The sequence below is a fragment of the Rhamphochromis longiceps genome, linkage group LG15 (assembly GCF_057381845.1).
Source record: "Rhamphochromis longiceps isolate RC_006_pf linkage group LG15, R_longiceps_female_GT1.1, whole genome shotgun sequence".
NCBI lineage: Eukaryota > Metazoa > Chordata > Actinopteri > Cichliformes > Cichlidae > Rhamphochromis > Rhamphochromis longiceps.
This window is the reverse complement of record NC_140571.1, coordinates 6,737,264-6,764,472: the sequence shown is the minus strand read 5'-3', so window position 1 is coordinate 6,764,472 and position 27,209 is coordinate 6,737,264. Positions and strand designations below refer to the sequence as shown.

The following is a 27,209-nucleotide window of genomic DNA, read 5'->3' as shown; positions in this document are numbered from 1 at the left end:
AATGTCAGGATATACAGTAACAGCCACAGCGCTGTATGTCCATCGATCTTCATACAAAACAATCCCAAAACTCAACATCACAGCACATGAGCCCGGGCTGTGAAACACACGTCTTCCTGTGGAGCATGTCATGGTTAAAATACAACACCATGCTACGCGATATTCACTCAACTCTGAGTAAAAACTCATGACAATGGATTGAAAATCTGCAACCAGGCGATTATCTTATCCTTGCTAATAAAGCTAATATGTTTTTTTGCTGGTCACATGATGTGCGTGAGCCTAAAAAAACCTGAGAAAAACCGAGTTAAAAATGATTCATTCTTCCTGATGAATATTTGATTTGAGTTTTCATACCTCTTAAATGTGTAAATCAGTGCCAAAGGGATATAGCACATTATTCCTGCACTGTATCTAATTAACAGTCTCAAAATATCAGCTCCCACTTTTAATCACTCTGGAAGACACACTGTCTGTCACATTATGATGAAGATAAAGTTACAGGCCCATGTTCGAACAGCTATTGTTTGTTAATTGATGAGAGTCGGTGGAAGCCACCAGCTCCTCCCATTAGAAACTCCGAGCTCCCTTTTTGAAACAATCAGATCAGAAACATTTAAAGCTGATTAATTCACTGTTTCGTGTCACATGCAGCCAAACGTAAGTGGTGCGTTTGTGTGATGGATAATGTGCAATATTCAAGAGGGAGACTGAAGAATGTGGTTCAGCTGTGTAAGTGGTCCTGAAGCTAAAAGGGGGAGAAATGTGCATCACTCTGTAAGTTGCAGTGGAATTGTTGAGCCAAATAAAGCCTTTCCCATGATACCCCATCAGCTTTCTCATGCACCACATCATTGCCCTATTTCCCTTAAAAAAATACCCAAGAGTATAACAAGTCAAAAAGGCTATAAAAAATAAAAATATAGTAAATGACAATGAAAAACAGTGTACTAGATCAAAATTATTAAGTGTGTTGGCAGGAAATAATTAATAAAATCAGGTTCATTTATACCCTATTTCTTTCCCTGATCACTAAGACTTTAAATGCAGATACCTTCGGGGAAGAACATTAATGGCCGGCTAGTGTACATTTTTTAAGTTATAATAGAGTGCTGTTTTTTCTTTGGCAAGAGCCAGGACTTAAGGGACTGAAAATGCTTACGTTTAAATCACCATCAGCTATTTTATGTTTAGACCTGATTCTTGTGGGTGTGAAGTTTGGTTTCTCGTTGATGTGTGACTGAGAGCAGTGGTAGGGTTTAGCTGGGAGCGGGCCACCACAATAAAGACTCTTAAAGCGATGAATCAGCCCGACATTTGTCTTCAGTGTAGCTGTTAATGGTACTGACTGCAACAACAATCACTTAACTGAGTGGTGCAAGGTCAGTGTTGCTTCAGGATGTGTTTTACATTAATAGACAGCTTATAGAGATTACGATAGAAATGATAAAACGACCTTACAATAGCAAATAAACAGCTGCAGTGTTACACTGTAAAGCTCAATCACTCACTGGCCATTTCATTAGGTTTACCTCACATGGCAGCAACTCTGTCCATTTAGGCATGCAGACATGGTCAAGATGAAGATCAAGATCAGAGAATGGCCAGATTTCAATGGCCAAACTGATAGGAAGGCAACACTAACTCAAATAACCTTCTCTGAATGCACTACACCTTAACGCACATGGGCCACAGCAGCAGAAGACCACTGGGTGCCACTCATGTCTGCTATAAACAAGAAACTGAAACTAGAGCTCACACTGGCTCATCAAAATTGGACATTAGGAGATTGGAAAAATGTTGCCTTGTCTGATGAGTCTCAATTTCGGCAGCAAAATGCAGATGGTAGGGTCAGAATTTGGCATAAGCAACATAAAAGCATGAATCCATCCTGCCTTTTTTAAAAGATTTAGGCTGCTGAGTACCAACTGAGCATTGTTTAAAGACCACAGCCTCCACAGTGGCCACAGTGTACCCGTCTTCTGATGGCTACTTCCATCAGAATAACTCACAAAGCCGAGGTCATCGATTTTTGAACATGACAGTGAGTTCAAATGACCTCCACAGTCATCGGATCTCAATCCAATAGGACGCCTTTGGGATGTGATGGGACAGGAGATTCAGCCAACAAATCCACAGCAACTATGTGATGCTATCATGTCAACATGGACCAAAATCTCTGAGAAATGTTTCCAGCAACTTGTTGCATTTGTGCCACGAACAGATAAGGCAGTTCTGAAGGCAAACGTGGATCCAACCCATTACTAGCAAGGTGTACCTAATGAAGTGGTTGTGACTAGTCTACTGACTAGAGTTTAAACAATAGCAAATCTCACCAACAGCACTTTACTGTATTTTAACAGTGGAATTTGTTTGCTGCTGAAAACAGTAAAAATGCTCCTCAGAGCGTTTTAAATACAGGTACGCGAATCATTTCTTATGACATATGAAATAGAAAAGTGGACTCGTAATAATACAAATTCATTCATTCATGTGATTTTTACCCCATACTTTGTAATGCTGATAAATCACTTTGAGTTTTTTTTATGATATTCGTTATTTTAGACAAATGCCTTTTAGGAAGATTTCTGTATTTTAGTTGAGAACACCAATATTTTTATGTTTTAAATGTGCACATGTCGTACAGTGTTAGTGTGTGAACATAGAGGTAATGATAATGATGATGATGGTAATGATGTCTGTAATGGTGATGATATCTTATGCCTTACAACGGACTGATGTTCTCTCACATGTGTTTCTGTATGTGTGGTGCTGGAGTTTCTTTTCATAGATCTAAATATGAAACAATTTTGTCACAATCTTGGTTTTTTTTGTGTTTCTTTAGTGTGTTTAAGGGGGAACATTAAATAGATGTTGTGCTTTTTTTAAATTGTGGAACAGTATTTTTTTTCCTGCATGAACCTTTGGTGTCAAATGACCACTTGCATAATTTATGATTGTGGCTTATTTTTGTGGCTTTGCTGCGTCGGTATTAAGCAGTTTGAGGCAAAAGATATAAAAGTCTTGCAATTAAAAGTCATTTTAGTCCAAATATGGGAAACTTGTAACTGTATGGTGCGTGCTTTGTTGAATCAATATTTGCCTCAGTCATTAACTACAATGACTTCTTGCACATTTATTAACTGCTTCCTACTAACCTAACAGAAAGACTTCTTGGTTATTCATCCTCTAAATTAAAGGTGTTTCATATTTGTGGAGTGTCTCACCTGCATTCAATCTGGTTTAATAGCTGCAGTCTCTGTTTTTCATCTGGAAACCATAAAGCAGCATTTATGCTTTACATTTTTATGTAAATAAATCATTTGTGGATGGACTTTCATTTGACTCGTATTTTTGAACACGTCTGCTGGTTGCAGACCGTGACATGTTTGACATTTATCTCCAGTATAAACTTGATTGTTGAAAGTCTGTTTCATCCAGAAACTGCAGTAATGTGCAAAAGTCTTGAGCAACCCTGTATTTCTGTATATTTTGCCCCCAGACTGTCTTGTCATTTTTAAGACCAGTGGCTCAAGAACTGCTGGTCTTGAGCAATAGTTCTCCAGACTTATTTTCTCTCCCACTTATTCTCAGTCCAGCCTTGTACCTTACCATTTTCATCTTTATGTTTGATTGTTAAACCATTTACCATTGAACTATGAATCATTCAAGCATAAGACAGGCACCAACTAATCTGGGTAAATTCCCAGATGATTAAACATGCAACCATTTTGCTGGTAATAACTGAAATGAGTAAAGAAAATCAACAGCCTATTTATGCAAGATAATTCATAATTTTATTGGGGGGCGGTATATTGTTTGGGTCTGATTATTGGGGGGCGGGGGGGGGGGGGGGGGGGGGGCGGTATATTGTTTGGGTCTGATTATTGGGGGCGGGGGGTCATAACCCCCCAAACCCCACTGGAAATTACGCCTCTGGAACCACTGCAATACCATCTGGAAACCTTTTTAGCATGACAATGATCTCAAACACACACATCATGACACATGACTATTGGTCGTGGATAGGCCTCCCCTGAGACCGGACCTCAATATTATTTAGGCAGTGTGGGAGCATTTTGGCAGACCAAAAGGGGGGTGCTCTAGCAATGTTACTAAAAATTAAATAATTAATTATTGTTGAAATTGCGCTTTTTAAAGGTATCTTTGGTTGGTCATCATCTGTTCAGGTTATTATAATTATTTTTCCTGGTCCAGCCCACTTGAGATCAGATTTGCTGTATGTGGGCCAGGAGTTAAAATGTGTTTACCAAATATGAGGTAATTTAGAGTTTATCTGATTTAGAGGCTGAGATGTGCAGGTCTTGATTACTTCATAAAAATTAACTCCCATGTTGCTAAAAATAAATAAATAAATGTGTCATTGACCTTCTCCACACTTACGAGGACAAACCTGGTGCAAAAACACGCTGAAGAAAACTGGTAAAGGCTGTGCAGTAAGAGCAGTTTGGCTTTTTGATTGTACACAGGCTTGATTTTGGTCACCAAATAAGGATTTCTTACCCCTTGCTTTTTCTGACCAGATGTCTCTTCCACGGCATCCTACTAACACGCCCACCATCCTCTGTGTCATGTAAACACAGCCACAGTTGAGACAAATCTCTTTCAGCTCAGCAAGTTGGAGTGTCAGTACAGACATTCATGGCACTGGGATGAAGCACAGCACCTACGTGGGCTAGAAAAACGTCTTAATCCAAACATGGATGCTGGATGCCCGTCTTAACAAACTGCCACACAGCCAGGGTTTATAAAGTAGTTCTAAAAAGTATTTTGAGTTTGATAGACAGGATGTTCAGATAGATTTTCTAACATCATTATACAGTATTGTGTGAAAGCCTTGAGGCACTCCTAATTTTTTAACATTTCTTTTCATTTTTAAAGTGATCTCGAGCAATAGTTTTTAGGCTTACTGAAGGTATTTTTTTCCTCTGGACAGAACCTGAAAAATCCACGAAAAACATCAAAAATAACACCCTTTGATGGGGATAAAATAGCCTTTTTGCACTAACAAGGCAGTTCTCAGAGAGCTGTTAGCTAAAAACTTATATATCTCGGCATGCCATGCAGTGTGTCCTTGAGGAAGCTGGTATCTGGTACAGGGCCCGAGCGATGAACTGGACCACTAGTTGATCCATCTACTGTTGATCCAAAATGGCCTCAGTGGAAAGGTGGCAATCAGGAAGCCACCGTCAAGAAAGGGAAACAGGGAGAAAGGCTGAGGTATTCCAGATTACACAAGAACTGGACTGAAAGTCAGTGTCAACAGGTCTTAGTTTTCATTATATCACTGTAACCATTTTCCTTTTTCTTAGCAAAACGTGCAGAAACAAAGGGTAGCTCAAGACTTTTGCACAGTACTGTTTATACAAGCAGACTGTATTTGACTAGATTTAATAAAATAAAACCCTGATCAAGCTTTCCATACCAATACTTAATTGTTGTATAATTAGTTTGACTATTTTCTAACACACAATAAATACATGCTTCAGGGTCAGAGGTATAATTTATGACCTTTCATGTGTGCATTTATATGAATCTCTCATGCACACACACACACACAGCATTCAGTGTCAAGTACATGCGCCTGATTTAATCACTGCTGCTGTGTGTAATCTCTCCCGCCTCTGCACACCGGATATTTTTAATAAAGCAATATTGTACCTGCAGCCAGCTGAGTTCCATATAATTATCCGTCTGGCTTCAGGCTGCTTATGTTTTGTTTTCTCATCAGGATGTTGTCTCTACTCCAGCGGCTGACCTGTCAAGTCGCTGTGGGAGAACACGGCAGCGCCGTGTGCTGGATATTTAGTGAATTACATCAGGTTCTTCATGCACTTCACACTGAAAGATGAAAGCACTGGTTAACTGAAATTACTTGCAATAGGTTTGGGTTTCTCCAAACAAAAAGTATCACAAAGAGTGTGTCTATCAACGCCCACTCGCCCCAAAGCAACTCACCTCCCTGTGCGCAGGTAACAGCATGATTTATTTGCTCGGATATTTTAAGTGTGCGGGTTCACATCGTCTGAATATTTCAGCGTGCCTTCTCATTTCCCAGGCTCTGTGCCAGTTCCTCCACTGCTGGCCAAGACGTAGCTAAATAAGGAAGATGACCTCTCTCCCTCTACTGTGTTTTCACTCGTTTTCTCTTTTAAAAACAGATTACAACCTAACCGAGGGGCCAGCACACATCAAAATCTGGGTTATACACACATATGCCTGGGTAACAGTGATAACGTAAAGCAGGGACCACACACACACACATAAACCCACACAGAGACACCCCGACCAGAGTAGCTCAAACATTTACTCTTTTCATATATTTTATTACAACGTTCAGTTAAGAATGCATTTCGATTACAAAATTGAAACCCTCTGCTCAGTGATGCTTAATATGAAATATAAAGTAGAGATTTCTAGCTACAAACCATCTGCTAGAAACATCAGGCACCTTGTTTTTTTTCTCCCCCCCCCATTTTCACACCATATCATCATATCATCATAACAGTATTCACACAGCAGATCACAGAGAACTTTCACAGTCACACACCAGTTAGGAGAATTTTTCACCCAAGGAGGTGTGGAGAGATTACCGACTTGCGGGAGCGAGCCGAGCCCACAAGCTGATCTTGTGCGTTATCAGGACGAGCGCTTCCCATCCAGGTAGTTTGTGAACATTCAGGTCCAGTGTTTGATGTGTGAGCTATGACCTGTTTCTTCTGGGAAACATTCATTTCTAAGCAGAGAGCAACATGGATCCATGTGGTTTGTTAGTTTCTGACTGAAAATAAGGAAAAAAACAATTCAGATTCAGGAAGTCTGAATTATGTCTGACAGAATTTAAATTTTGAGCAACAATGATGCTAACTTGGCTAGTTAGTCCATATGAACACTGTTTAAAACCCAAAAAGAGGACAGAACCTATTTAAATTAGAGACTTTCATCCTCCTGTGAATTAAGCTTGACTTAATCTCATGCCCAAAACAATTTCCCTTAGAAGCTACAAGCTATAAACAACATCATTTAGTACTGTCTGGCTGCATTAATACACAAGATCCTGTATACTACATATACATATGCTAAAGTCACACATTCTTGTGTGTAAGTGCTGAGAAATATCACTTTGTCACCCCCTTTAAAAAACAAAAAACAAACACAAAACAAAGCAAAATGCTTGAATAATTCTCATCATCTCTATTTTTATTTTATAAAAAAAAGACTAATTATCTGCAGTCTGCTTTTAGACCAATACCTATTATTTATAGCCATAATATCTAATTATTAAATGTGTTTTTTTTTTTTTAAAAGAAGCAGAAATACCTGCATTGTTATTCTGGCCTAAAATTAAAGCTTAGTTAACGCAATGCAATGTTGTGACATTTACGGTAAAGAGCAAACTTTACAGTGTATCCCAAAGCTCAACAAAACACAGCAACATAAGATGCAAGAATCATCGTGAAATCATCAAGAGATGCAAATTCAACCTTTTTACACTCAGTTTACACCTAAAACAAGGCTGCTTCTCTCCTTCACTCTTGTCTCTTACAGCTTTTTTTCTTCTGGCCTTAAACGCAACACGCACACCATGTTGCTGCTCCCTCTTTCAAACCAAAAATGATGGGTGTTGATATGTATGCGGGTCTTTTCATTGGATGCCCAACACGCTGGCGCTCGACGACAGTTTCCTTCCTCCGTTTTGGTATCTATGGGCACTTTTCTGTTGGCCCCCTTCCCCCCCATCCAGTCCATCATAATTCCAAACACAGATTGGTTTTATGCCGAGTCAGACGGTGGCGTGCGGCCTTCCCAGTACTTCTGATACGACATTTCGAACATCTCCCTGCACTGCAGCTGAGCATTCAACCGGGAGCAGATGAGGAACGAGCCGCCCATCTTACGGTGGAGCGAGTATGTCTCCTCCGGGGGCGGGGTGAGCCGGTGTTTGAGCATCACGGGGATGAGGTTGTGGATCCTCTCGGTGGTGGACTGGGAACCGAAGTCGAAGGGCACCGAGGAGGCAAAAGCCTCGCCGAGGATCATCACTGCATCCACGTGGGCATTCACCATTGCCTGGACAACACACGTAAAAAAACAAAAAACAAAAGAACAAAAAAATTTAATAAACCAAAACACATGCTTAACACATTATGTTTGCGCACTTTTACAACTCTCATTTACTTGTTTATGGCTACTCCACAGTGACAAAGCCATCATTTGTAAAGCAGAGCTGGCAGAAAAAGCTCAGAGATCATTACCTTGGACTCGTAACCGGTCAGGAACTTCATCTCGATAGATTTCTTTAGTACTCCCTCCCTGTTGCCCATGGCAGCTGAACGGATTATCTGCACAGGACACACACAGGTCGCACATGTCACTCTCTTTTTCTTCATTCAAATTTAGATTCGAATCTCTTGCGAGGATTTGGGTTGCCATGAATAATTAGGGTCTTTTAACACCTTCTGATTTGGCATTAAGATCGAGTTCACCAATCATCAGAGGCAAATGAGTACAAGTGTGAGTTACAAAATGTCAACATCAGCGAAAAAACTAAGACGTACATCTCCCCTCAGGGTTTACAACTACTGGAGCTTTATGTTGTCTCGTCTCTGGATTACTGCTAGAAATATTACAGCTGCACCTGCACTGTACTGCCAAAAGGATTCGCTCATCTGTCTCCACATGCATATGAACTTGAGTGACAGTCCATTCTTAATCCATACGTTTTAATATGATGTTGGCTCCTTTGCAGCTATAACAGCTTCAACTCTTCTGGGAAGGCTTTAAGAGTGTTTATGGGATTTCTGATTTTTTTTTTTTTTTTTTTTTTAAAGATTTGTGAGGTCAGACAATGATGTTGAATGAAAAGGCCTGGCTCACAGTCTCCACTCCAATTCGTCCCAAAGGTTGTTTATCAGGTTGAGTTCAAGACTGTGGAGGCCAGTCAAGTTCTTCCATACCGCTCATCCATGTCTGTATGCACCTTGCTTTGGGCACTGGTGAGCATCATGTTGAAACAGAAGGAGCCAAACCCAAACTGATCCCCCAAAGTTGAGAGAATGAAAGAAATTGTTCAAAAAGTCTTGGCATGCAGAAGCATTAAGAGTTACTAAAGTCATTTAAGGCTTGACAATCTGAGATTAACATCCCACAGTCAGAAGATCAACACAGAAAAAGTTAGTGAAGCTCCATAAAGAGCATACATCATCACCATTCATGATAATTATATAGCAGCTGCCTGGTCTCACCTCTATGTAGACATCAGTGAAACATTGATCAAATCCTCTCGTGGCTCCAAAGTCCAACAGCGCCACCTAGAGGAGCACACGGCAGTTACCATTTCCCATTAACTGCCAACTTCATATTACTTATATTTACAGCTGAACAAACTTCATGACAACACACAACAGGTTGTACTGAAACTCACCCTGTGCGCCTGTGGATCATAGAAGAAGTTGGACCAGTTTGGGTCAGTCTGCATGTACCTGAACTCGAACAGCTCTCTGACACACAGAGTCAAGATGTTGAGGCAGATCTGAAAGAAAAGACAAAGGTATACATTCAATCTGCTGAAAAGAAACACATGCCAGATTGTACTCGCTTTTGCTTTTTTGTGGTGTTTAGTGTGTTGACTGAACTGGGATCCGCTAAGAAAGGAATGTCTGCAGTTGAGAAAGCCCCTCTGCACAAACTAACTTGTGTAATCATAACCATCCGTACCTCGTTCTTCAGCTCCTGAGAGAGGCTCTCGGCTTTGTCCAGGGGAAATCCAGGAACGAGTTCAGTAGTGAGAACATGGCGGCTGCTCAGCTCGTCTATCACCTCTGGTACGTAGAAGAACGGATGGTCCTTTAACAGCTCCCTGAGCCAGACATGAGCAGATACAAAAACACATGAAATACAACTTAAGAACACAACACTCCACATAGAGTGTTAAGTCTATATATAAAACTGGCTAGCAATCACAGTCAGCCTGACCTTGAACCCAAGCAACGGACATTTAAAAAGGGGGGTGGAATAAGCTAACTATATTTAGTATTTAGTATTTATTTATTTATTGTCATTGTCAAGAACAATGAAATTGCGTTTGGGGCTTCCATACAACCCAAAAAAAAAAAGAAGAAAATAATAAATACCCCTTAAAACCCAAGTGTACATATTTAACCCAGTGTGACTCCAATGCAATAATATCTGTGTAACCCGAGTGTTTCAGGGGTGACGGAGAGCAGACTGCACAGTGCGGAGAAAGAACAGAAAGGAGAATCGAGCCATGATGTGAGCTCAAATACTCGATCAGTGCATCAGGGATTCTGTCGAGTACAATAGTGTGCTGTCACTGGCATGACAGTTAGGTCTACAGTCCACTTTATCCCAGCACATAGATTAACGCAGCCTTCCTTTTAACTTGGAAGTCAGACCTTGGAGCTGGGAATGACTGTCACACACGAGGTGACTGTGTTCCAGTGAGTACGAATACAGGCTCTGTTTTGCTCTGAAGCCAGGTGGCGCCATCACTAACAATACCTGGAGCACAATGCAATGCTGCAGCATGGTCGGTTCTCTGTGCCTCGCTGAATTAGAGAGTCACAAATACAACTGCTGCAGCTTTACTGCCATTTATCCTGCTTGAATCACGTAGTTGGGGTTGGTGGGACTTCTCAGACTTTTGTAAGTGGCAAGTTCCACTTGAGGGGCTGATCATGACCCAGAATTCAAGATTTCTGATTTCCCATTTCCAGTGTAATATAGCATTAGGCTCAGATTCCTGCACGTGAATTCATGACAGCTAGACCCTACACCTTTTATTTCTTAAAGGTTTAATCAGGTTTACATAGACTGAGTTTTAGAAATCCAGGATTTAAGATATGTTTATGAAATATGGAAACAAAGCGATAAGTTTTTCATTGGTCGGGTGTATTGCTAAATTAGTAGAAATTCAAATCCACTCAGAACCTCAAATTTGACCACAATCTGGGTGAAGACCTATTAGGTGATCACTAAAATCTGAGCAATGCCCCAGGAAAAGCAATTCTTGTAAATTGCCATAGCATGAGCTCACGAATCCTTTGGCCATATGAGCTAAAAATTATTTTCTTTAGTAATTTAATTAAAGGAAAAAATATTTCTCAAGCTTGGCTTTCAGATTACAACAACATTTGCTGCATAATACCTGAACTTCCTTGCACACTGGGCTTCTCTAATATAGTCACACTCCAGGGCTAGCTCTTTTCTCATGACATCTATCAGGTGCTCTGGAAACAGACCTAAAGACACAAACAAAACAGGACAAAAACATTGGGACTAGTCGTGGAAACAGTAACTCAGAAACAGGTAGAGAGAAGCAGACACAGGGAGATGAAGAGGATGCTGTGTGTGTGTGTGTGTGTGTGTGTGTGTGTGTGTGTGTGTGTGTGTGTGTACACACCTTCAGGCAGAGCATTGCTCATATTCAGCACCGTCATCAAATTGTTGACATCACTGTTGATACTCTGAGCCACACCAGGATACTGAAGACAACAGACAGAGAGAAAAACTTTCAAACACTTTGTTTAATTTGATCACACAATCATATTTAGTATAAACAGTTAGCAAAGCAATAAATCTATTTTATTCAGTAAAAGCATGAGATAACTGGCTCACATGTTCCTCTGTAAGGAAACGCATCCATCTGATAATCAGATTATGCGTTTCCTGTATGCATGCAAGTTTAAGCGAGTGTTGACAACACGAGGACGCAGTGTCACATGTTTTTATCCTAACCTGTATTTTCATGGCCACCTCCCTGCCATCCTTCATCCGTGCAAGGTGAACCTGCCCGATGGACGCTGCCGCAAAAGGGCGTTCCTCAAACATTTCCAGCTTGTCCCTCCAGTTTGGGCCCAAATCGTTATTCAGTGCTTTCTGCAGACAGACAAGAGCAAGTAGGATTTTAGCATCACTGGAAAAAAAAGTCTTTCAAAAGAGCCAGGGGCAGGAATCACAATGTAATACAACTTAAATCATTAAATAAAATATAAGTTGCTGAGGAAATGGCATAACTATCAGTCTTACTGTCATTTGTTTGATTGGCATGAAGTCAGCACTCTGTCTCACACGCTCAAAAATCTTGGCAAGATGAGGATTGATGAAAGCGTCATCTGAAACATAAAAACATCTTGAGATCTTTAATTACAGATTAAGTTAAGTGGTTCTCAAACATTTTACCTGCCATTCCCCTCATAAAAGCTAAAAAACAAACCAATGAAAAAAAAAAAAAATCCAAACATGCTCCTCTACCCACAACTTTGAGCAATCATTGAGCATAAAGAATGACCCCAAGTTCAACTCTTGTTAAATAAGGTCAGCGTGATAACATCAGCAAACCCATTTGCTTATTTTTTCACTACCATATTGCGTTGCATAACGCAACCTGAGCGGCACCATTACTTTAGAAAAACCCCCAAAAAACATGAACGACACACAGGAGTGGGTGCTGAAACACGTACGAAACAGGCACCAGGGCCTAATCATCAAAGATCAAAGTAACATTTAGACACTGCGTGATGCAAAAAAACATTCTCTCTCTCTCTGAGCCAGTGTGTGAGGGGCAGCTCTCCCGCTCTCTCACAGGCCAGTGCACAAACACAGATCCTGCTCTTAGTGACTGTAGTGCAGAACTGAATATGTGGATATGCCTCGCTACAGTCAGAGGACTCTCGTTGATTTAAGTGCAGCCGGTTGTGAGAAATCTGAGAGAAACATGCATCAAATACAGACTGAAAAATGCAGTTTTTGGCTGACTGGCTTATGGGTCACCTGTTCTTATCAGACGTGCTTTATTTATACTTGCAGCTTAGAGACGAAAAACTGAGTCAACTTAACTTTACAGACATGAGTTAATGATCAAAGGCAACGGTTTGCTAGCTGATTGTGAAGCTGTGGGTCCGCTTATAAACACAAGCTGAGCTGTCAAAAGGAAAAATCACAGTGTGAGTGTGAGAGCAGTCGGAATATAGAGTAACAGCACAAATGTAATTGTGCAATTACTCAGCAATTTATCATAAACAATTAAGCCAGACACATCGATATAATGTGTAGATTAAATTGCTGTGTAGTTTCCTACTAAAATGTGTAGTAAAAGTACAGTTTAGTACTTTGTTTAATGGGACTGAAAATTGTAGATACTACATAAATAGCACATACAGCAATCAAGCTTTAATACTCATAATAATTGCCTGATTTTACTGCTTGAGTACAATAAACCACATCATAATCATAATCAGCGAGTTAAATCAGACTCGCTGTGTAAACTGATAGATTGCCAGTGTCTAATGTTGGCTTTGGCCGGCGCTGCAGAAGATATATGTAACCAGGATTAAAGACTTTATTAACAGTTTCAGACCTCTCGAGGTTAACACAGTTTTGAGTGCTGTGCTAAAAGAGCACAATGGCTGAACAGACAATCATCTGCCCAGCACTGCATTCCCGCCATGGCAGATAAATGTCAGCAGAGGACAAAGACTGCAGGGATTTCTATCCTCTGCATATAGTCAACCGCAGACTACTATTATTATTATTGTTATTATTATTATTATCATCATCATTTCCATTTCAGCTTTTTACATTTTCTGTGAAAAGAGCAGAGAGATTGTGTGTGTCCACCCACAGAATATTACATTAACCCCTGACCCAGCCACACTTCGAAACTGCAGTTTGTCACCACTTGAGAGACATGGTAACACTGCTCAACAGGTCTCAGCACAGTGGACTGACCTGGTCTTTTTTGAAGCCGCTGCCTTCCTCTCTCCTGCTACCGTCTTCATGGCTTATTATATTTACTGCACTGCACTGTTCAGGCAAAGATGGCACGAATACCAAAGGAAAAGGTCACCAAATCAAGGTTGGGCAGAGGTAGCAACAGAGCTAAACAAAGCTGTGATGACGGGTTTACTGCTGTTACCTGACACGGCTTCATTAACTCACTGGTTGAGTTGTTTACTGCCGCTGGCCTCGCTCTCGGATTATCTGTTTGTGTACAAGCACTGACCTAAATGCAGGTTAGAGCCAACACAGAGCCGCAGTATAAAGATGGCAAAAAAAACTAAACAAAAACAAACAAGCTCACCAAAAAGTCCTCTGTCCCAACTCTTAGTCAGTTTACAAGTTCTCAGCTACTACAGCACACGGTCAAGCTAACCTGCACCACAATAATCAGCCTGAAAACTGTGATTTTATAGAGAGTGTTTCCCTTCACATAATCCAGGGTAAGGAATGCTTTTTATTCACCAGCAGAAAACTTTAAAAAAAATCTAAATTTCAATGCGACTATGTCCGTCTCTCACCTTGAATGCTGAGCATCTGTCCCAACTTTAATGCAGCTCCTCTGACTTTGCACAGAGTTCTGACAATGCGCTCAGCGTTGGCCTCGGACAGGAAAGGGCTCGAGTCCAGAACTGCTTTCCTGTTTTCACCTGAAGACAAAAAGAAGTATTACATTTGCATGTAGTGCATTTTGTTATGCATGTTAAGTGTTTTATCCAATCAGCAGGCCAATAAACAATAACTGTAAAAATCATACTTACTTTTCTTAATTGTGATTACATAAAACGTTTCACAGATTTCATTAAGTATTTGTATGTATTTGCTTTTTTCCATACAGACAGATTTTGCACCTGAAGTGCTTGTTTGGTCATGTGACACATATTTTGAATTTAAACTTATCCCCACATAGTTGTCTGATCTCCTCTGCTATTTTTTTTTTTAGCCTTTGAACATTTTTATTGAGGCTTATTTTGATAACTTGATTGATAATCTGCTCCAGAAAGATTAAAAAATTTGCACTGACCATTAAAATACACAGTGTAACAAATGTAGGCCGTGCAGAAACTAAACATCAACAAAAGTGGCCACCGTGATAGTAGTCGTAAGGTCGTCGTGCCCAATTAAACTGTCAATTCTACAAATATATATGATTGTGGGATTTGTATACGCCATACAGATGTGGGCACTCACATTTATATGAAGTAGGCAATGTTTCTGCAAAGTTTTGTCAAGACTGGTCTGTGGTCTTGTGTGCACAGTCAGGTTCACAAGCTCTTGTGTCACATTTACTGTTTTTCTTCTATGCAGCAACACAATTACTTTAAAATAAGGCAACAAGGATTTGACTGAAGGACAAACGTTTTAATTCAAGGATTTAAGAGAAATATTTCGTGCAACATTTAGGAATTATGGACAATTTTTAGAGAGTCCTTACATTTAAGCCTACCCCGTATTTGCAATGTGCAGGACTACTGTTGTGTATTTGTGACTTACTATATAAGCTATATGCAGAACACTTGGCAGTGCGTAAAAACAAAAAACTAAAAAAGAAGAGTTGAGCAGTCCTGCTAGTGATGCATGTGACTAGCCTTATTAAGATAGGCATTCATGCTAAGGATGACTATCTTGCTTTTCCAGCTTTACTGCTAGAACATGCATATCTTGGGAGTGATGTTGCTCCAGTATCCGACTTCTGTGGTAAATGGGACGCAGCGCTGTGGATCTGACTGTACCAATGTGTGAGGGGTGTGACTGTGTACGTGTGTCAGTAGGTCATCAGGTAGTACGCTCTGGTACATCTGAAGCTGCCTTCAGAGGCTTTAATGAAGATTACACACACACACACACACACACACACACACACACACACACACACACACACACACATTCAGTGTGTGCCTGGGATTAAAGCGCACACAAAAATAAATAGCAACAAACAGATGCATAAATGCCACAGATTTACGCCTGTACGCTCTGTTTCAGCTTAGCCTGTGTTTCAGGATTAGCAGGTTGACGAAGCAGAGCAGGGACGTCTGTTTAGGGGGCAGGCTGTAAGGGAGATGGCCTAATTGAAGTGTGCAACATGTAATAACATGCAAGAGGGATTGGTGCTGAGGGCAATTCATAGGAATGCTGCTGCAAAATCTCTGCATGTTGTTACCATAAACCAAAAACAAACGCACCGTGAGGAGTCCTCACCACAACATTACTAAGATTTTTTTCTGTGTATACTACTGTTAAGAACAAGTGTCATGTAAAAAATGAATAAATATGCCAGTGTTTTAAAAGCAAACGGTGAGGTTTTCATCCATTTCTTAGCTGTAACGTGTAAATCCCGCTCACTGCTCGAGCCACTTAGGCGTGTGTGTGCGTGTACGCATTTCTGAGTGTTACCTTCTGCGCCGTTTTGTCTGATGCTCTTCTTGGCGAATTCTGCTAGAGCTCCAATACCCAAACCTACAGCCAGACCTGGTGCAAACACACAGAAAAACCAAAACACATACCAATGTATTACAACAACAAAGACCAATGCGTTTTCATCATTAACACACAAATACAACACATTTTAAAGCACTGAATGCGTCATCTGATGATGTTCTGCTGTTTTTTTTTAATTGATGAAAAGAACAAAACAAAGCTCACATCTACACTGACAGTAAAACACAAATCATGCAGCATATGTATAAAAAAAAAATCCTTTTAGTAAATCAGAGTATGGACAGGCTGCGGCTTTAACGGGACCCTCACCTCTGCTCTGTCATGAGTGTAAATAACCTGACTAAACGAGGCCATCTGTTGCAACTGCTATCACTCCTATCAAAATAAAACATATGCAACAGAAAATATGACAAAAATAGAAAGCAAACAAAGCCTTTGATCGTGTCAGTATTTGGCAATGGCTGCAGTAGTAACAGTTGCATCCAAAACATGGAAATAATGTCAAAAAAAACTGAAAGCTTTTGGAAAACTCAATCATGTTAGAAATTAGAGGATTAAAAGAAAGAGTTTGCGCAAGTGGGCGGTTGTTTGTGAAGTTCCTCTGAGCTTGCTTCTAACTTACATAACTCAACGTTACATAATCAGTTAGTCAGCGGCCTCTCTGAAGCAGAGATGCAGCGGTGGACGGACAAATGGGGACGCGGTGTGCTTCAGTGTCATGTATACAAGTCAACTGAGCACTTATTCATCATTGCTTCGTGTGTGTGTGTGTATGAGTGTAACTTAACGTGTAACTTTTCCTTTCACAGTAATGTCATGTGCCTGTGTTTTGTTTCCTGGTTTAGAGAGGATTTGCAATGCACAGATTTAAACACTGAATATGAGGCAGCCGGTTACGTGACTGTACCTATATAACTGTATGATGTCAGCATGTGCAACTGTCAAGCCAAAGAGAGATCAGCATTTCCAGCAGCATCTCTGAGTGACATATTTTGTTTTCCAGACCACGCACAAGTGTCTGTCCATCATTCGATCTCAAGAAAAGCAACGTGTTTGCAAAAATGACTGCGGTGCTTATTCTCGTCAGTTTATTTGGTATTCAGAACCAAACTGCACTGTCAGCAAAACCTTTGGAAGCGGTGACTTGAAAGGCAACGGCGAGAGGAGGCCGATGCCACGCAATGAATCGGTTTGGTGCTTTTTGCCTTGTCCGACTTTGTTGCCAAATGTTGTAGGGGAGTGAAGGACGGGGTCGAGGCCAGGCTCATGCATCGCCTCCTCTTTTCAACACCTTCTAAATGTTACCGCTGTCAACATGCTGAATCATCTCAGCTCTCTACCTGTCGCGGCTCTCTGCAATTCCAACTTGTTTGGAATGAGCTGTGGCTAAATTCTGCAATGTCGACATTCCATGCTGACTTATGTGAGGCTGTTCATGTTTCACTTCTGTCCACTTTATATTCTCGTTCACATTTCTGGCTCCGGTTTGACTCTGTGCCTCCTCCTGACAGATCCATCATCTGTCTGAGGAGAAGTTCCTAACACAAAAGCTGCCGATCAGTTCTCTTAAACTACTTCTGAGGCTAGCTGCGAGCTCTTTGCTGTGCTTGTGTGAACATTAGAGCTTTGAGTAAGATTAGCACTGAAAAAACATCCTGTCGTGGCACAATTTGGAGGATTAGAAGAGACACTTGATATGTTTAAAGTTACTGACTGAATAATGTGAAGTATTTTTTTATGTATTAAATGTCTCGTACTATTAATGTGTGAACAGAATGTAATCCAACATATAAAAGCTGATCTCCCACAGCGCTCTCTGTTGCCTCTGAAGTGTTTATGCTTGCTGCTGAGATCTTTTTTCAGGACCTTGCCTCTGCTCTCAATGTTCAACACTAGCAACATTAGCTAATGTTAGCTTAGAAATTGCATCCCCTAATCACCAACGTCAACAAAAAGGGTAAACTCACACTGCAACACAAACTCCACAATAAAAAACAACACAAAAACAAAGACACAAAATAAAACACAAATGTTGCTAGCAACAAGGTTAGCAAGAAAGTCATCCAACGTCAGGCAGCTAGCCTCTAGTGTTGTAAGGTAAGTCAACAAGTAGCAGGCTGATGACTTCAGTCATTTTCTGGAAGATACACATTGAACCTTTGGCTAATGGTTAACTCACCAGCCACTTTATTAGACGCGCTCAATTGATTACTAACACAAATGTCTAATCAGTCAATAAAGTCAACGACAGCAATCAAGATGACCTGCTTAAGCTCAAACTGAGTATCAGAATCGGGAAGAATGGTGAGTTAAAACTGGGGTTTTCCCCACACAACCATCTCTAGAGTTTACAGGAAATGGTGAGAAAAAAAAAGAAAGTATGCAGAGAGCTGTAGTTCTCTGGCTGAAAATGCCTTGTTGATGTCAGAGGTCAGAGAAGAGCCAGACCGCTTTGAGCTGACAGGAAGGCAACAATAACTCAAAAAAGCACTTGCTGCCACCAAGGTATGCAGAAAAGCATCTTCGAACGCAAACCACACTGAATCTTAAAGCAGCTACGCTACAACAGTCTTAGATCACACCAGGTGCCAGTCTTGCAGCTACAAACAGAAAACTGAGTTGCAATTTACGTGGGCTCACCAAAAATTGACCAGAAGAAGACTGGAAAAACGTTGTTTGGTCTGATGAGTCTTGATTTCTGCTGCAGCACTCTGATGGTAGGGTCAGAATTTAGCGTAAACAACATGAAAACACGGATCCATTCTTGGATCTGTGCTTCCATGCATCATTAAATACCACAACCCACTTTTGGAATGGGGTGGAGCGGGATCATTCGCATCATGGACGTGCAAATCTGGAGAAACTGTGCGATTAGATCGTCTAATTCTAACCAGAATGTCTAATAAATATCTCCATCACCTTGTTGCATCTATGCCGCAAATAATTAAAACAGTTCTAAAAAATAAAAACAGGTCCAACCTCATACTGGTGTGCATAAAAAAGTGGCAAGTGAGTATATTGTAAACCAGACAGAGAATGTTAAATTTTAAAAATCAATTTTAGATTTTTTCTTTAATGTACATAACTGAACTGCATTAATTTATTCATTAAATGTGTCACAGACAATAAATGGAAAACTGTGAACGTGGTGAAATAGTAGATTAACAACAGCCGTGTGCACTACAAAGTCAAACACATTTCATTCCTTTTATGGCTGCACGATTGCAGAACTCCCTTTCAGGCTGCCGGTGTCTCGCTGTGCCCTAACAGGGCATGTTTTTATCTCAACAGGAGCAGATTAGTTAAAGAAAAGGCTGAGGAAGCTTGACCTCATTTCTAGAGGTTTTTGTTTTGAGTGCGGCTCCAACGACTGACAAGCATGTTACACACATTTCTCAATGTCTTGTTTCCTTCGGTTCCTTTAAGGGCTTTGTTTTTGTATTCGCTGCCATTTAGAAATGGCCTTATGTAGTCACGTGAATTTATTAGTACTGTCTTAACACCAGTGACCTCACCTAAAAAGGTAAGTGGGAGGTTAAAAGATTACAAGATTAGGTGACTAGAATTTTACCAACTCAGTTTTTATATATTATTAAGCACAAAAAAAGCTCAACAATTAGACAACATTTCACCAACACAACTAGATCTTTCAATTAATAGAGACTCACTTTGACTTCTGTGTAATCAGAAAGAACACACTCTGTTTTCAAATATTAGTTTGAATGTAGGACCCAATAAATGTCATCTGGACCATTAAAAGCTGAAGTCTAGCCACACAAAGCTTTACTTTGCTGCTGATGTATATGCAGACTTGCACGACTACAGATACAGTCAAATATTAACATCCACTGAATCATCCATGACTCAGACGCAGTGTAATGCTGTACCTCCAAAGTTGGCCAATCTGCTGATCCGGGTCACGGGCACTTTCCTCTCTCTGGCTCTCTCACTCAGCTGAAGAAGACACAACGCAATGTGACTTTCCATTAAAATTTGAAACCAATAGCAGAAATTAAGCGTTTAAACGAGTAGCTTTGTGTTCAAGGAACAGGAAATGAGAAAGAGGAATTACCATCTGTTTATGTGGTTTTCCATCAGTCCCCTTGCTCTCTCGAGCTTTCTCGATGTCTTCGGCCGTCAATCCCCCCATCGTGGATGGGTCCTGATGGTAGCTCCTGAACTGACTGACAGGATGCTGAAAGTAAAGCTGCCTCCACACATGTTTGTTCATTCTGTGGTTGTAGAGCTGACGTCCACTAAGATGTCTGCCACAGAGAAAGCAAAGAGAATTACCTTAATCCCCCATAACCGGCAGCAGTGATTCGTTTATGGCACAACCATTCTTACCTCACATCTTGGTGGTAGGATCTGGTGTTCCCACTGAACTGTTTGCTGGGGTCTTTGTATCCTTCAAATACTGAGTGTTTCCCACTGGCATGCTTCGCCCCTGTTGCTGCGTCATCGCTGCTTCCTGAGTGATCCACTGTGAAGTCTGCACCTTCATCCCTGAACTCTGAAGTGTTGAATGTGCTGTCATCTGGAGGAAAGTCGAAGTCGGACTCTGAGGAATAGCTTTGCTGCTGGCCGGACATTTCCTTTAGAGACAAATGCATACATTTAAAACAAAGTCAAAGTACCGTTATGACATTTATTAAAATACACAGTATTATCTGCACAAACCTGGATTTTTACCATGGCTGCCGAGATGCCTTGCTCCGCAGCTGATTGGACACTTTGGACAGCAGCGCCTATTCCTGGGGCTGGTTATACAAATACAGGAAACTTCAAGTTGTTTTCTGCTAATAATAAAGCAACTATTGTGTTAATATTTTATAAACTTCATTATGAACAATGCATCTTAGTGTTCTGGTTAAAATTAGTCAACTGAATATTGCAGAAGGCCCTTCGTTCCTGTGGCCATCCAGTTTCCTGGACCAATTCCTCCTTTTTCTTTATTAACTGTAAAACTTTCATTTCTTTTAAAACTTGAGCAACAGTTACAAAACAGCTTTAGGATGTCCTTTTACGCAAGGCTACTGTGCTGTTATTTAGAAAATTATTCCAAATCATAAAAACGATTCTGTTTGCCCTCAGTGGACAGCTTAATGCAGACACACCCCAGTGTGTCACAATCTGAGATCCACTGGTGGGAAGACTACAGCCCAATCGATTTATCGGTGGGTTGATTTTATTGTATGATACTGGCTATTTGCTGATTTATCAGTGGCGGCATTTATATTACTAAACTGAAATAAAAGTAAAGAAGAAATGGAGAAACAGCCTTCAACCATGTAATGAGTGTTGACATTACACAGTTTGCCCACCAGGGGGCTCTCTGCAATGTCCTTCAACAGCCAAATAACAACCAACTAGTCTAAGCAGAGATGGGCGGAGCATAAACGTAGTAAATAACTACACGCATTAGGGAAATCTGTTAATGTTTCATGTGCTGTTTTCATACGGATCATGCGATGACCCTGACAGGGTTAAAAACACTGCAATTTAAAAAAAAAAAAAAAAAAAGCAACAGCAAATAGAAAAACAAAAACAAGCACACAAAACACAACAGAAGTGTTCGGGGACATAATAATGTGACAGAACAGCTGAGGAAGTGACAGAAATGGACACACTTAAAAGAACAGAGGGTTCGTCAGTGCTGTGATCAAGAAAAAGATGCAGGTAATGTGTGTTTTCATTGCATGACTCATATATATAATACTGTAGACACATGTTTGCTATTAGCTTATCACTTATCCCTTCCACAGCTCTTCTGTCATGTTATCGTTTCCCCAAAAACGCCTTTTCTTGTTTTCTTAAGTTGCAGTGCGTTTGGTCTCTCAGGGCCACCGTAGGATTCTCTTCACCCATCTCACCTGATCCCTAGCATCCTCCTCTGCCACACCAACCCTCTGCGTGTCCTCCTTCACTACATCCATGAATCTCCTGTGAGGTCTCCCTCTTTTCCTCCTGCCTGGCAGCTCCATATTAAACACCCTTGAACATCATCTGCACATGTCCAAGCCTTGCCTTTTTAACTTTGTGTATAAACCTCTCATTTTGAGCTGCCCCTGATGTGCTCATTTCTAATTATGTCCATCCTGGTCACTCCCAATGAATGTCTTACATTACAAGTTGGGCTCCAAACCAAACAAGTACTGAAACACTAACAAAAGTTCTTTAGCTGCCTGAAAATTAGACATGCCACGTTAAAGAACACTCGCTATTTGTTATCAAGTTGTAGATAGAAGTCAGTTCAAGCACTTACAAACATTTACTTATAACTTTGTGACTTTTTACACTACAGTACAAATGAACTTCCTGTCAACACGTTTTGGCTATAAAACTGACACAATTTGAACATTTCATTTATCAGTGACAAAATGCTTGCTACAGGGATGTCAGGATTTCTGTGTTCTCATTCTGAACCCTGCTGCTGTCCAACATCTGTGTCTACTTTTGCCTCCTCAAACCATTTTCTTTTCTTCCTTTAGCTCCTGATAAACGCTGAGCTCTAGGCTCCTTATCCTATCAGCAGACTCGAGAAGGAGTCACCTTCACACAAAACACAGTCAATACAAAGCAAATGAATTGGTTTTCCTCCCAGAGGGGAGGGGATTTAACTGGGCTGTGCCTCATATCATTTGAATGAAAGTCAGTTTTGGGGTCGCTGCAAGTCCCACACGGAAATGTCTGGTTTAGTAAAGTGGGAACATGACTACCAAAGAAACAGAAAGATAAAAGCACAGGGAATATTGTTCAGAAACATACCTGTCCCACTGCGGAGGGTGTTGGTCTGAGTCTCTACGACTGCCTGGCTCAGCTTAGCCAGGCCTCGCATTAGCAACATCATATCACCTGCCATGATGGACTACAAACAGAAGACAGAAAGACAACAAAACAGAGAAAAATGTGGGGTGAATGTCATCCTTTGATTCCCCTGGAAGCGCCGACACAATAGTCAGAGATTTTAATGTGTCAGTTTACCTCTTCAGGGAAGATTAAAAAAAGACCATAGAAACAAAGAAGGCAAATGGAAAGAAATAAAACCCGTTGTCGAGTCACTGCCAACAGAAACACTCACAAACATACACAGCTGTCACATCTTGAGAGGACTTTAATACTCTGTCTAAAAATACCCATGACCTCCGATCCCTGTTTGGGCACACGGAGGCACAAGAAAGGGAAGGCGAATGCTTGTAAGCTGTGAGCATGCGTGCATGTGGTCCAGGGCTGCATCTGAAAATGTCACTGGAAACAAAACGGGAGGAGAGCAAGGGATAAATCTTTCAGCTATTTTTGTGCACGAGTGAGTGTGGGAGCACGTGTTGAGTTCATGCTCGAGGCCCACCGTCATATTTTATGCCGAGCGACGGGACGACGAGGCTGGTTTTCTATGAATCTAAAAATGTCGCATCTTCCTTTCAGGAAACAACCTGGTTATCTTTACAGACTGTTAAAGCTGTTGCTATTGTGATGGCAACGCTTGAAAGCAAATCTCAAGATTGAGTTAAGACACGAATAAAACTTGGGTTTGTTTCAGGCTTATCTAAACAGCAGAGCCACCGCTGCATTCCTGCCTCTTACAGCTTGCTGCCTGTTTTTGTTACAATGTTACAGGTGCTGCTTTGTGGGCGTGACAACAGGCTCCAAAACAGCTTGGCGAGGATTTGGGCCTGTGGAGAAAGCTGCTGGGGCTGTGGCTGAAGGAATCTACGCAACATATCAATAAGCGTGTATGTGAAGCAGTGCACATACATCGCCTGAGTCAGAAGTGGGTCATCCATCCTCCTTCAGGGCTGCTCTGTTTTCAGATGGTGGATACTTTGTGACACAAGGAACCAAGAGGAAGGGGAAGAAATGAAGAGTTTGTGGAAAGACGTGATAGGATTTATTCTTTTTTTTTTTTTTAGATCAGTAATATTTGCACTGGAATAATCATGTTTGAGAAATCTGAATGCTCATTTTCCTTCACAGTGTTTAAGATTAAATTTAAAGATTAAGTTTGAAAGTTAAAATAGCTATAAAGGGTACAGCTAATTCATCTCGTTTTTAAGGTAATTTCAGTCTTTGATTTTATAGAAATACAACACTCTTTCCAATTACAAAGCTGTGCCATCTTAAACTTAACTTCCCACAATGTGCCTCTTCCAAGATCCCTTACTTGTTTATTTAGACCTAAATCTGTAAAAGACAAATCTCCTACTGTACTTAGATTCCACGGTTATAAAATCAAGATTCAGAAACACTTCAGGGGTTTTTTCTGGCTTAGAATGTGCCCTGGTCCACATTCATTACAGTGCCGTTGATTTTTCTCTGGCTGTGACTAAGATGTAATTTTATTGCCAAATGTAATCGGCTGAGCAACTTCCCATTTGCCAGAGTCGGTGTGTGGCCTGTGTGTGTGGGCCCCGAGCCCTCATCTCCAGAGGAGGGAAACTGAAAGGTATGATTTTGGTAATAGCGTACTGACTGTGTGGCAAATATGCACACCTAAGCCGCAGCTGTTGTCTGCTGCTCAAGCTGTTGTCTCACCGTTATGGAAATAGCCCAAGCAGTGTTAGTCAGCGTCTGAATCCTGCTCAGTCCACCTCATGGCTTCCTGACAGTCTACCATCACTTGCCCTTGACAAGCGTTCCTGAGCCAAGAGTGGGAAATGTTTCCCGTTAACTTTGCAGTGGCGTCACCACCGTTTATGAGGGAAACGTGAATAAACTCACGTCGTCCTGCGAGACTCCTGGAAAAGAAGAGTCTCTCCCATTTTAATAAACTGCACAATCAAAGGCAGTTCCTGCATTAAAAATAATGCAATCACAGCCAGCTGTTACACTTTTATCTGTTAGCACTTCATAGAGGCTTAGATTGACCTACCTCACTTTTATGTGTACATAATCTGACATGGTAAAATGGGAAAGCATGCTTCTCTATTTTATTAGATTTTTGGCCAAATTAATGCTATTAGTTGTATCACAAGAGACCATGAAACACATTATAATATATAACAACTAAAACTTTTAACAATAATATAACATCGAGGTGATGATGGGTACTGGGACTGACATTAAAAAAAAGGAAAAAAAAGAAACTTCTCAAAAATTATAATCGTCCATAGTAATAGATGTGTTATATGTTTTAGAGTGTTTGATTCTTGAAATGATTGCTCTAAAATGTTGTGCAGATATGAAAGTTGTACAATTACTACAGGAAACTATTAACAATAGTTTCAGTTAAAGGTTAACCGAAACGAAAACACGTACACGAGTGTCAACAATTGACTTCCGTTTATGCCAAATAAGCGAAATTTTATTTTTCCCGCAGTACCTGAAATAAACATATGCTAGTCACTAGGTGCACGCTCTTCCAAAAATGTATAAATTTGGAATTAAGCTTTAACACACGTTTTAACAGCGTAACGAGACACTACGGCCTCTCTTCTTTCAATGCAAGGGCACAACGACAGTTGTCCTTTTAAAACTCCTCCTAACTCACTTCCTCGTAGGCGACCGTGCACGAGACTTCATAACAACAAACTCGTGCCACGTTAAGGAGTTAAAACTAGCATTACGGCTGCTGCGAATAGCCTGCGCAGATTTCCAAATGTCCCGAATAAATTAGCGCTCGGTCTGCAGCTTGACAAAGTTTGTACAAGTACGGGGCAGCCATGGTCATGGCAGGCACGTCAGCACGCCGCTGCGCAGGATTTTTCACGTTCAGCTGGTTTGAGGCTGAAGCGACGAGAAGCGGACGAGGCCAACCAAAAATATACTTGACTGCGTACATAATAATTAGCAGCTAATGCACGATAGGTACTCACCAGCAGCTGTCGTGTGGGCTCTTTGCTGGTTTCCCCAAGTCTTATCAGATAAAGTGGCCCGCCTATGGAGAGTCAAAGCAGCCGATGTTTATTTGAGCTGCAGCAGCACTTTCCCGAGGATACTCTTTATCTTGGGAAACGGTGTGCTAACAGCAGGAGCTAAAGGTTATTTACTAGCCGCCCTCCTCCCCCTGCTGCTGCTACTGCTGGTAGCGTTTAATCCAGTTTGTCTCCCTCTCTCTCCACCATGAGGTCAAACCATATTTACCAACTTCTCAACACCAAGAACGGTGCGATGACGTAACCCGCTCGTGTGTCGTGCAGCGATAATGAGGAACGCACACACTAAGTCGAAATTTACCACATACAAGAAGGACGTACCAGAGTCCTTCTAGACTTTGGGGGGCTGGAGGGGCGGGACATGTACAACCACCATGTTTATTTTTCGGGGGTCCTCCTGCTTTATTATCAAAAGCTATGTACTGAAGCTAAATTGACATAACTTTAGCTTTACAAGACTCTGGTTTTTCTCCTCCCTCGCTCCGTCCCGCTCTCTACTCCTATTGGTCCTCCGCCGTCTGTTGACAACACAAGCAACGGTTGTTTGACGGGAGGCGGAGTTTAAAGGCGCGTGCTGATTGGTTTATCACGGAGAAAAACAAAGTGACGGTTAGATGTGACCACCGCCTGATTTGTAGCTGAGTTTACTGATAACAAGTTTAACTTTTACAAGGCGGGGTGGCGGCGTGGATAAAAGACTAATTCCACAAAGGTGTCAGCTATATAAACAAAAATACAGCCCTCGATGGTGAAATGGGCCTGTGCTTCCCTCTACTGTTGGTAAGAGGACGGTACCTTACTGGAGCGGCCATGTTTAATTAAATAAAAAATGTTCTGATTGGACCATTACATTGAAATGTCTAGCAGAAGAAAATAACTTCGAAGCAGTCTTTACTCAAAACAACAATAACGACACAAACCCAAACAAAAACATGTACACGCACGTTTCTTTTTCAATTACAGGGATGTTATTGTTTCCCCTGCAGTTTCGATATTGGGACAGCAGAGGGCACCGCAGAGCTACACAGCTCGTGTGACTAAAGGTTTTATAAGTTGTAATCACTTTCTAGACTCAATAAA

At 41.0% G+C, this 27,209-nt stretch overlaps 1 protein-coding gene across 4 annotated transcripts; it reads right to left on the bottom strand.

The window, feature by feature from the left end:
* Window positions 1-6,310: 6,310 nt before the first annotated feature.
* Window positions 6,311-26,614, bottom strand: LOC146651917 (atypical kinase COQ8A, mitochondrial-like). Of its 4 annotated transcripts, XM_085383205.1 has the most exons (18): window positions 26,451-26,576; window positions 26,070-26,131; window positions 23,026-23,125; window positions 20,938-21,017; window positions 20,605-20,852; window positions 20,330-20,522; window positions 20,145-20,211; window positions 16,213-16,287; window positions 14,340-14,468; window positions 12,070-12,155; window positions 11,779-11,919; window positions 11,444-11,525; window positions 11,189-11,282; window positions 9,739-9,880; window positions 9,446-9,553; window positions 9,267-9,332; window positions 8,277-8,363; window positions 6,311-8,091 (listed from the first exon to the last, which is right to left on the bottom strand). In XM_085383205.1, the coding sequence occupies exons 3-18, from the start codon at window positions 23,117-23,119 to the stop codon at window positions 7,795-7,797; spliced, it is 1,989 nt and encodes a 662-aa protein (XP_085239331.1). In that variant the 5' UTR covers window positions 23,120-23,125; window positions 26,070-26,131; window positions 26,451-26,576; the 3' UTR covers window positions 6,311-7,794. The 4 variants fall into 4 exon arrangements, with proteins under 4 accessions (XP_085239331.1, XP_085239329.1, XP_085239330.1 ...); XM_085383203.1 differs by lacking the exon at window positions 26,070-26,131 and having other exon boundaries at window positions 26,451-26,614; XM_085383204.1 differs by lacking the exon at window positions 26,451-26,576 and having other exon boundaries at window positions 26,070-26,444.
* Between the last annotated feature and the right edge of the window lie 595 nt (window positions 26,615-27,209).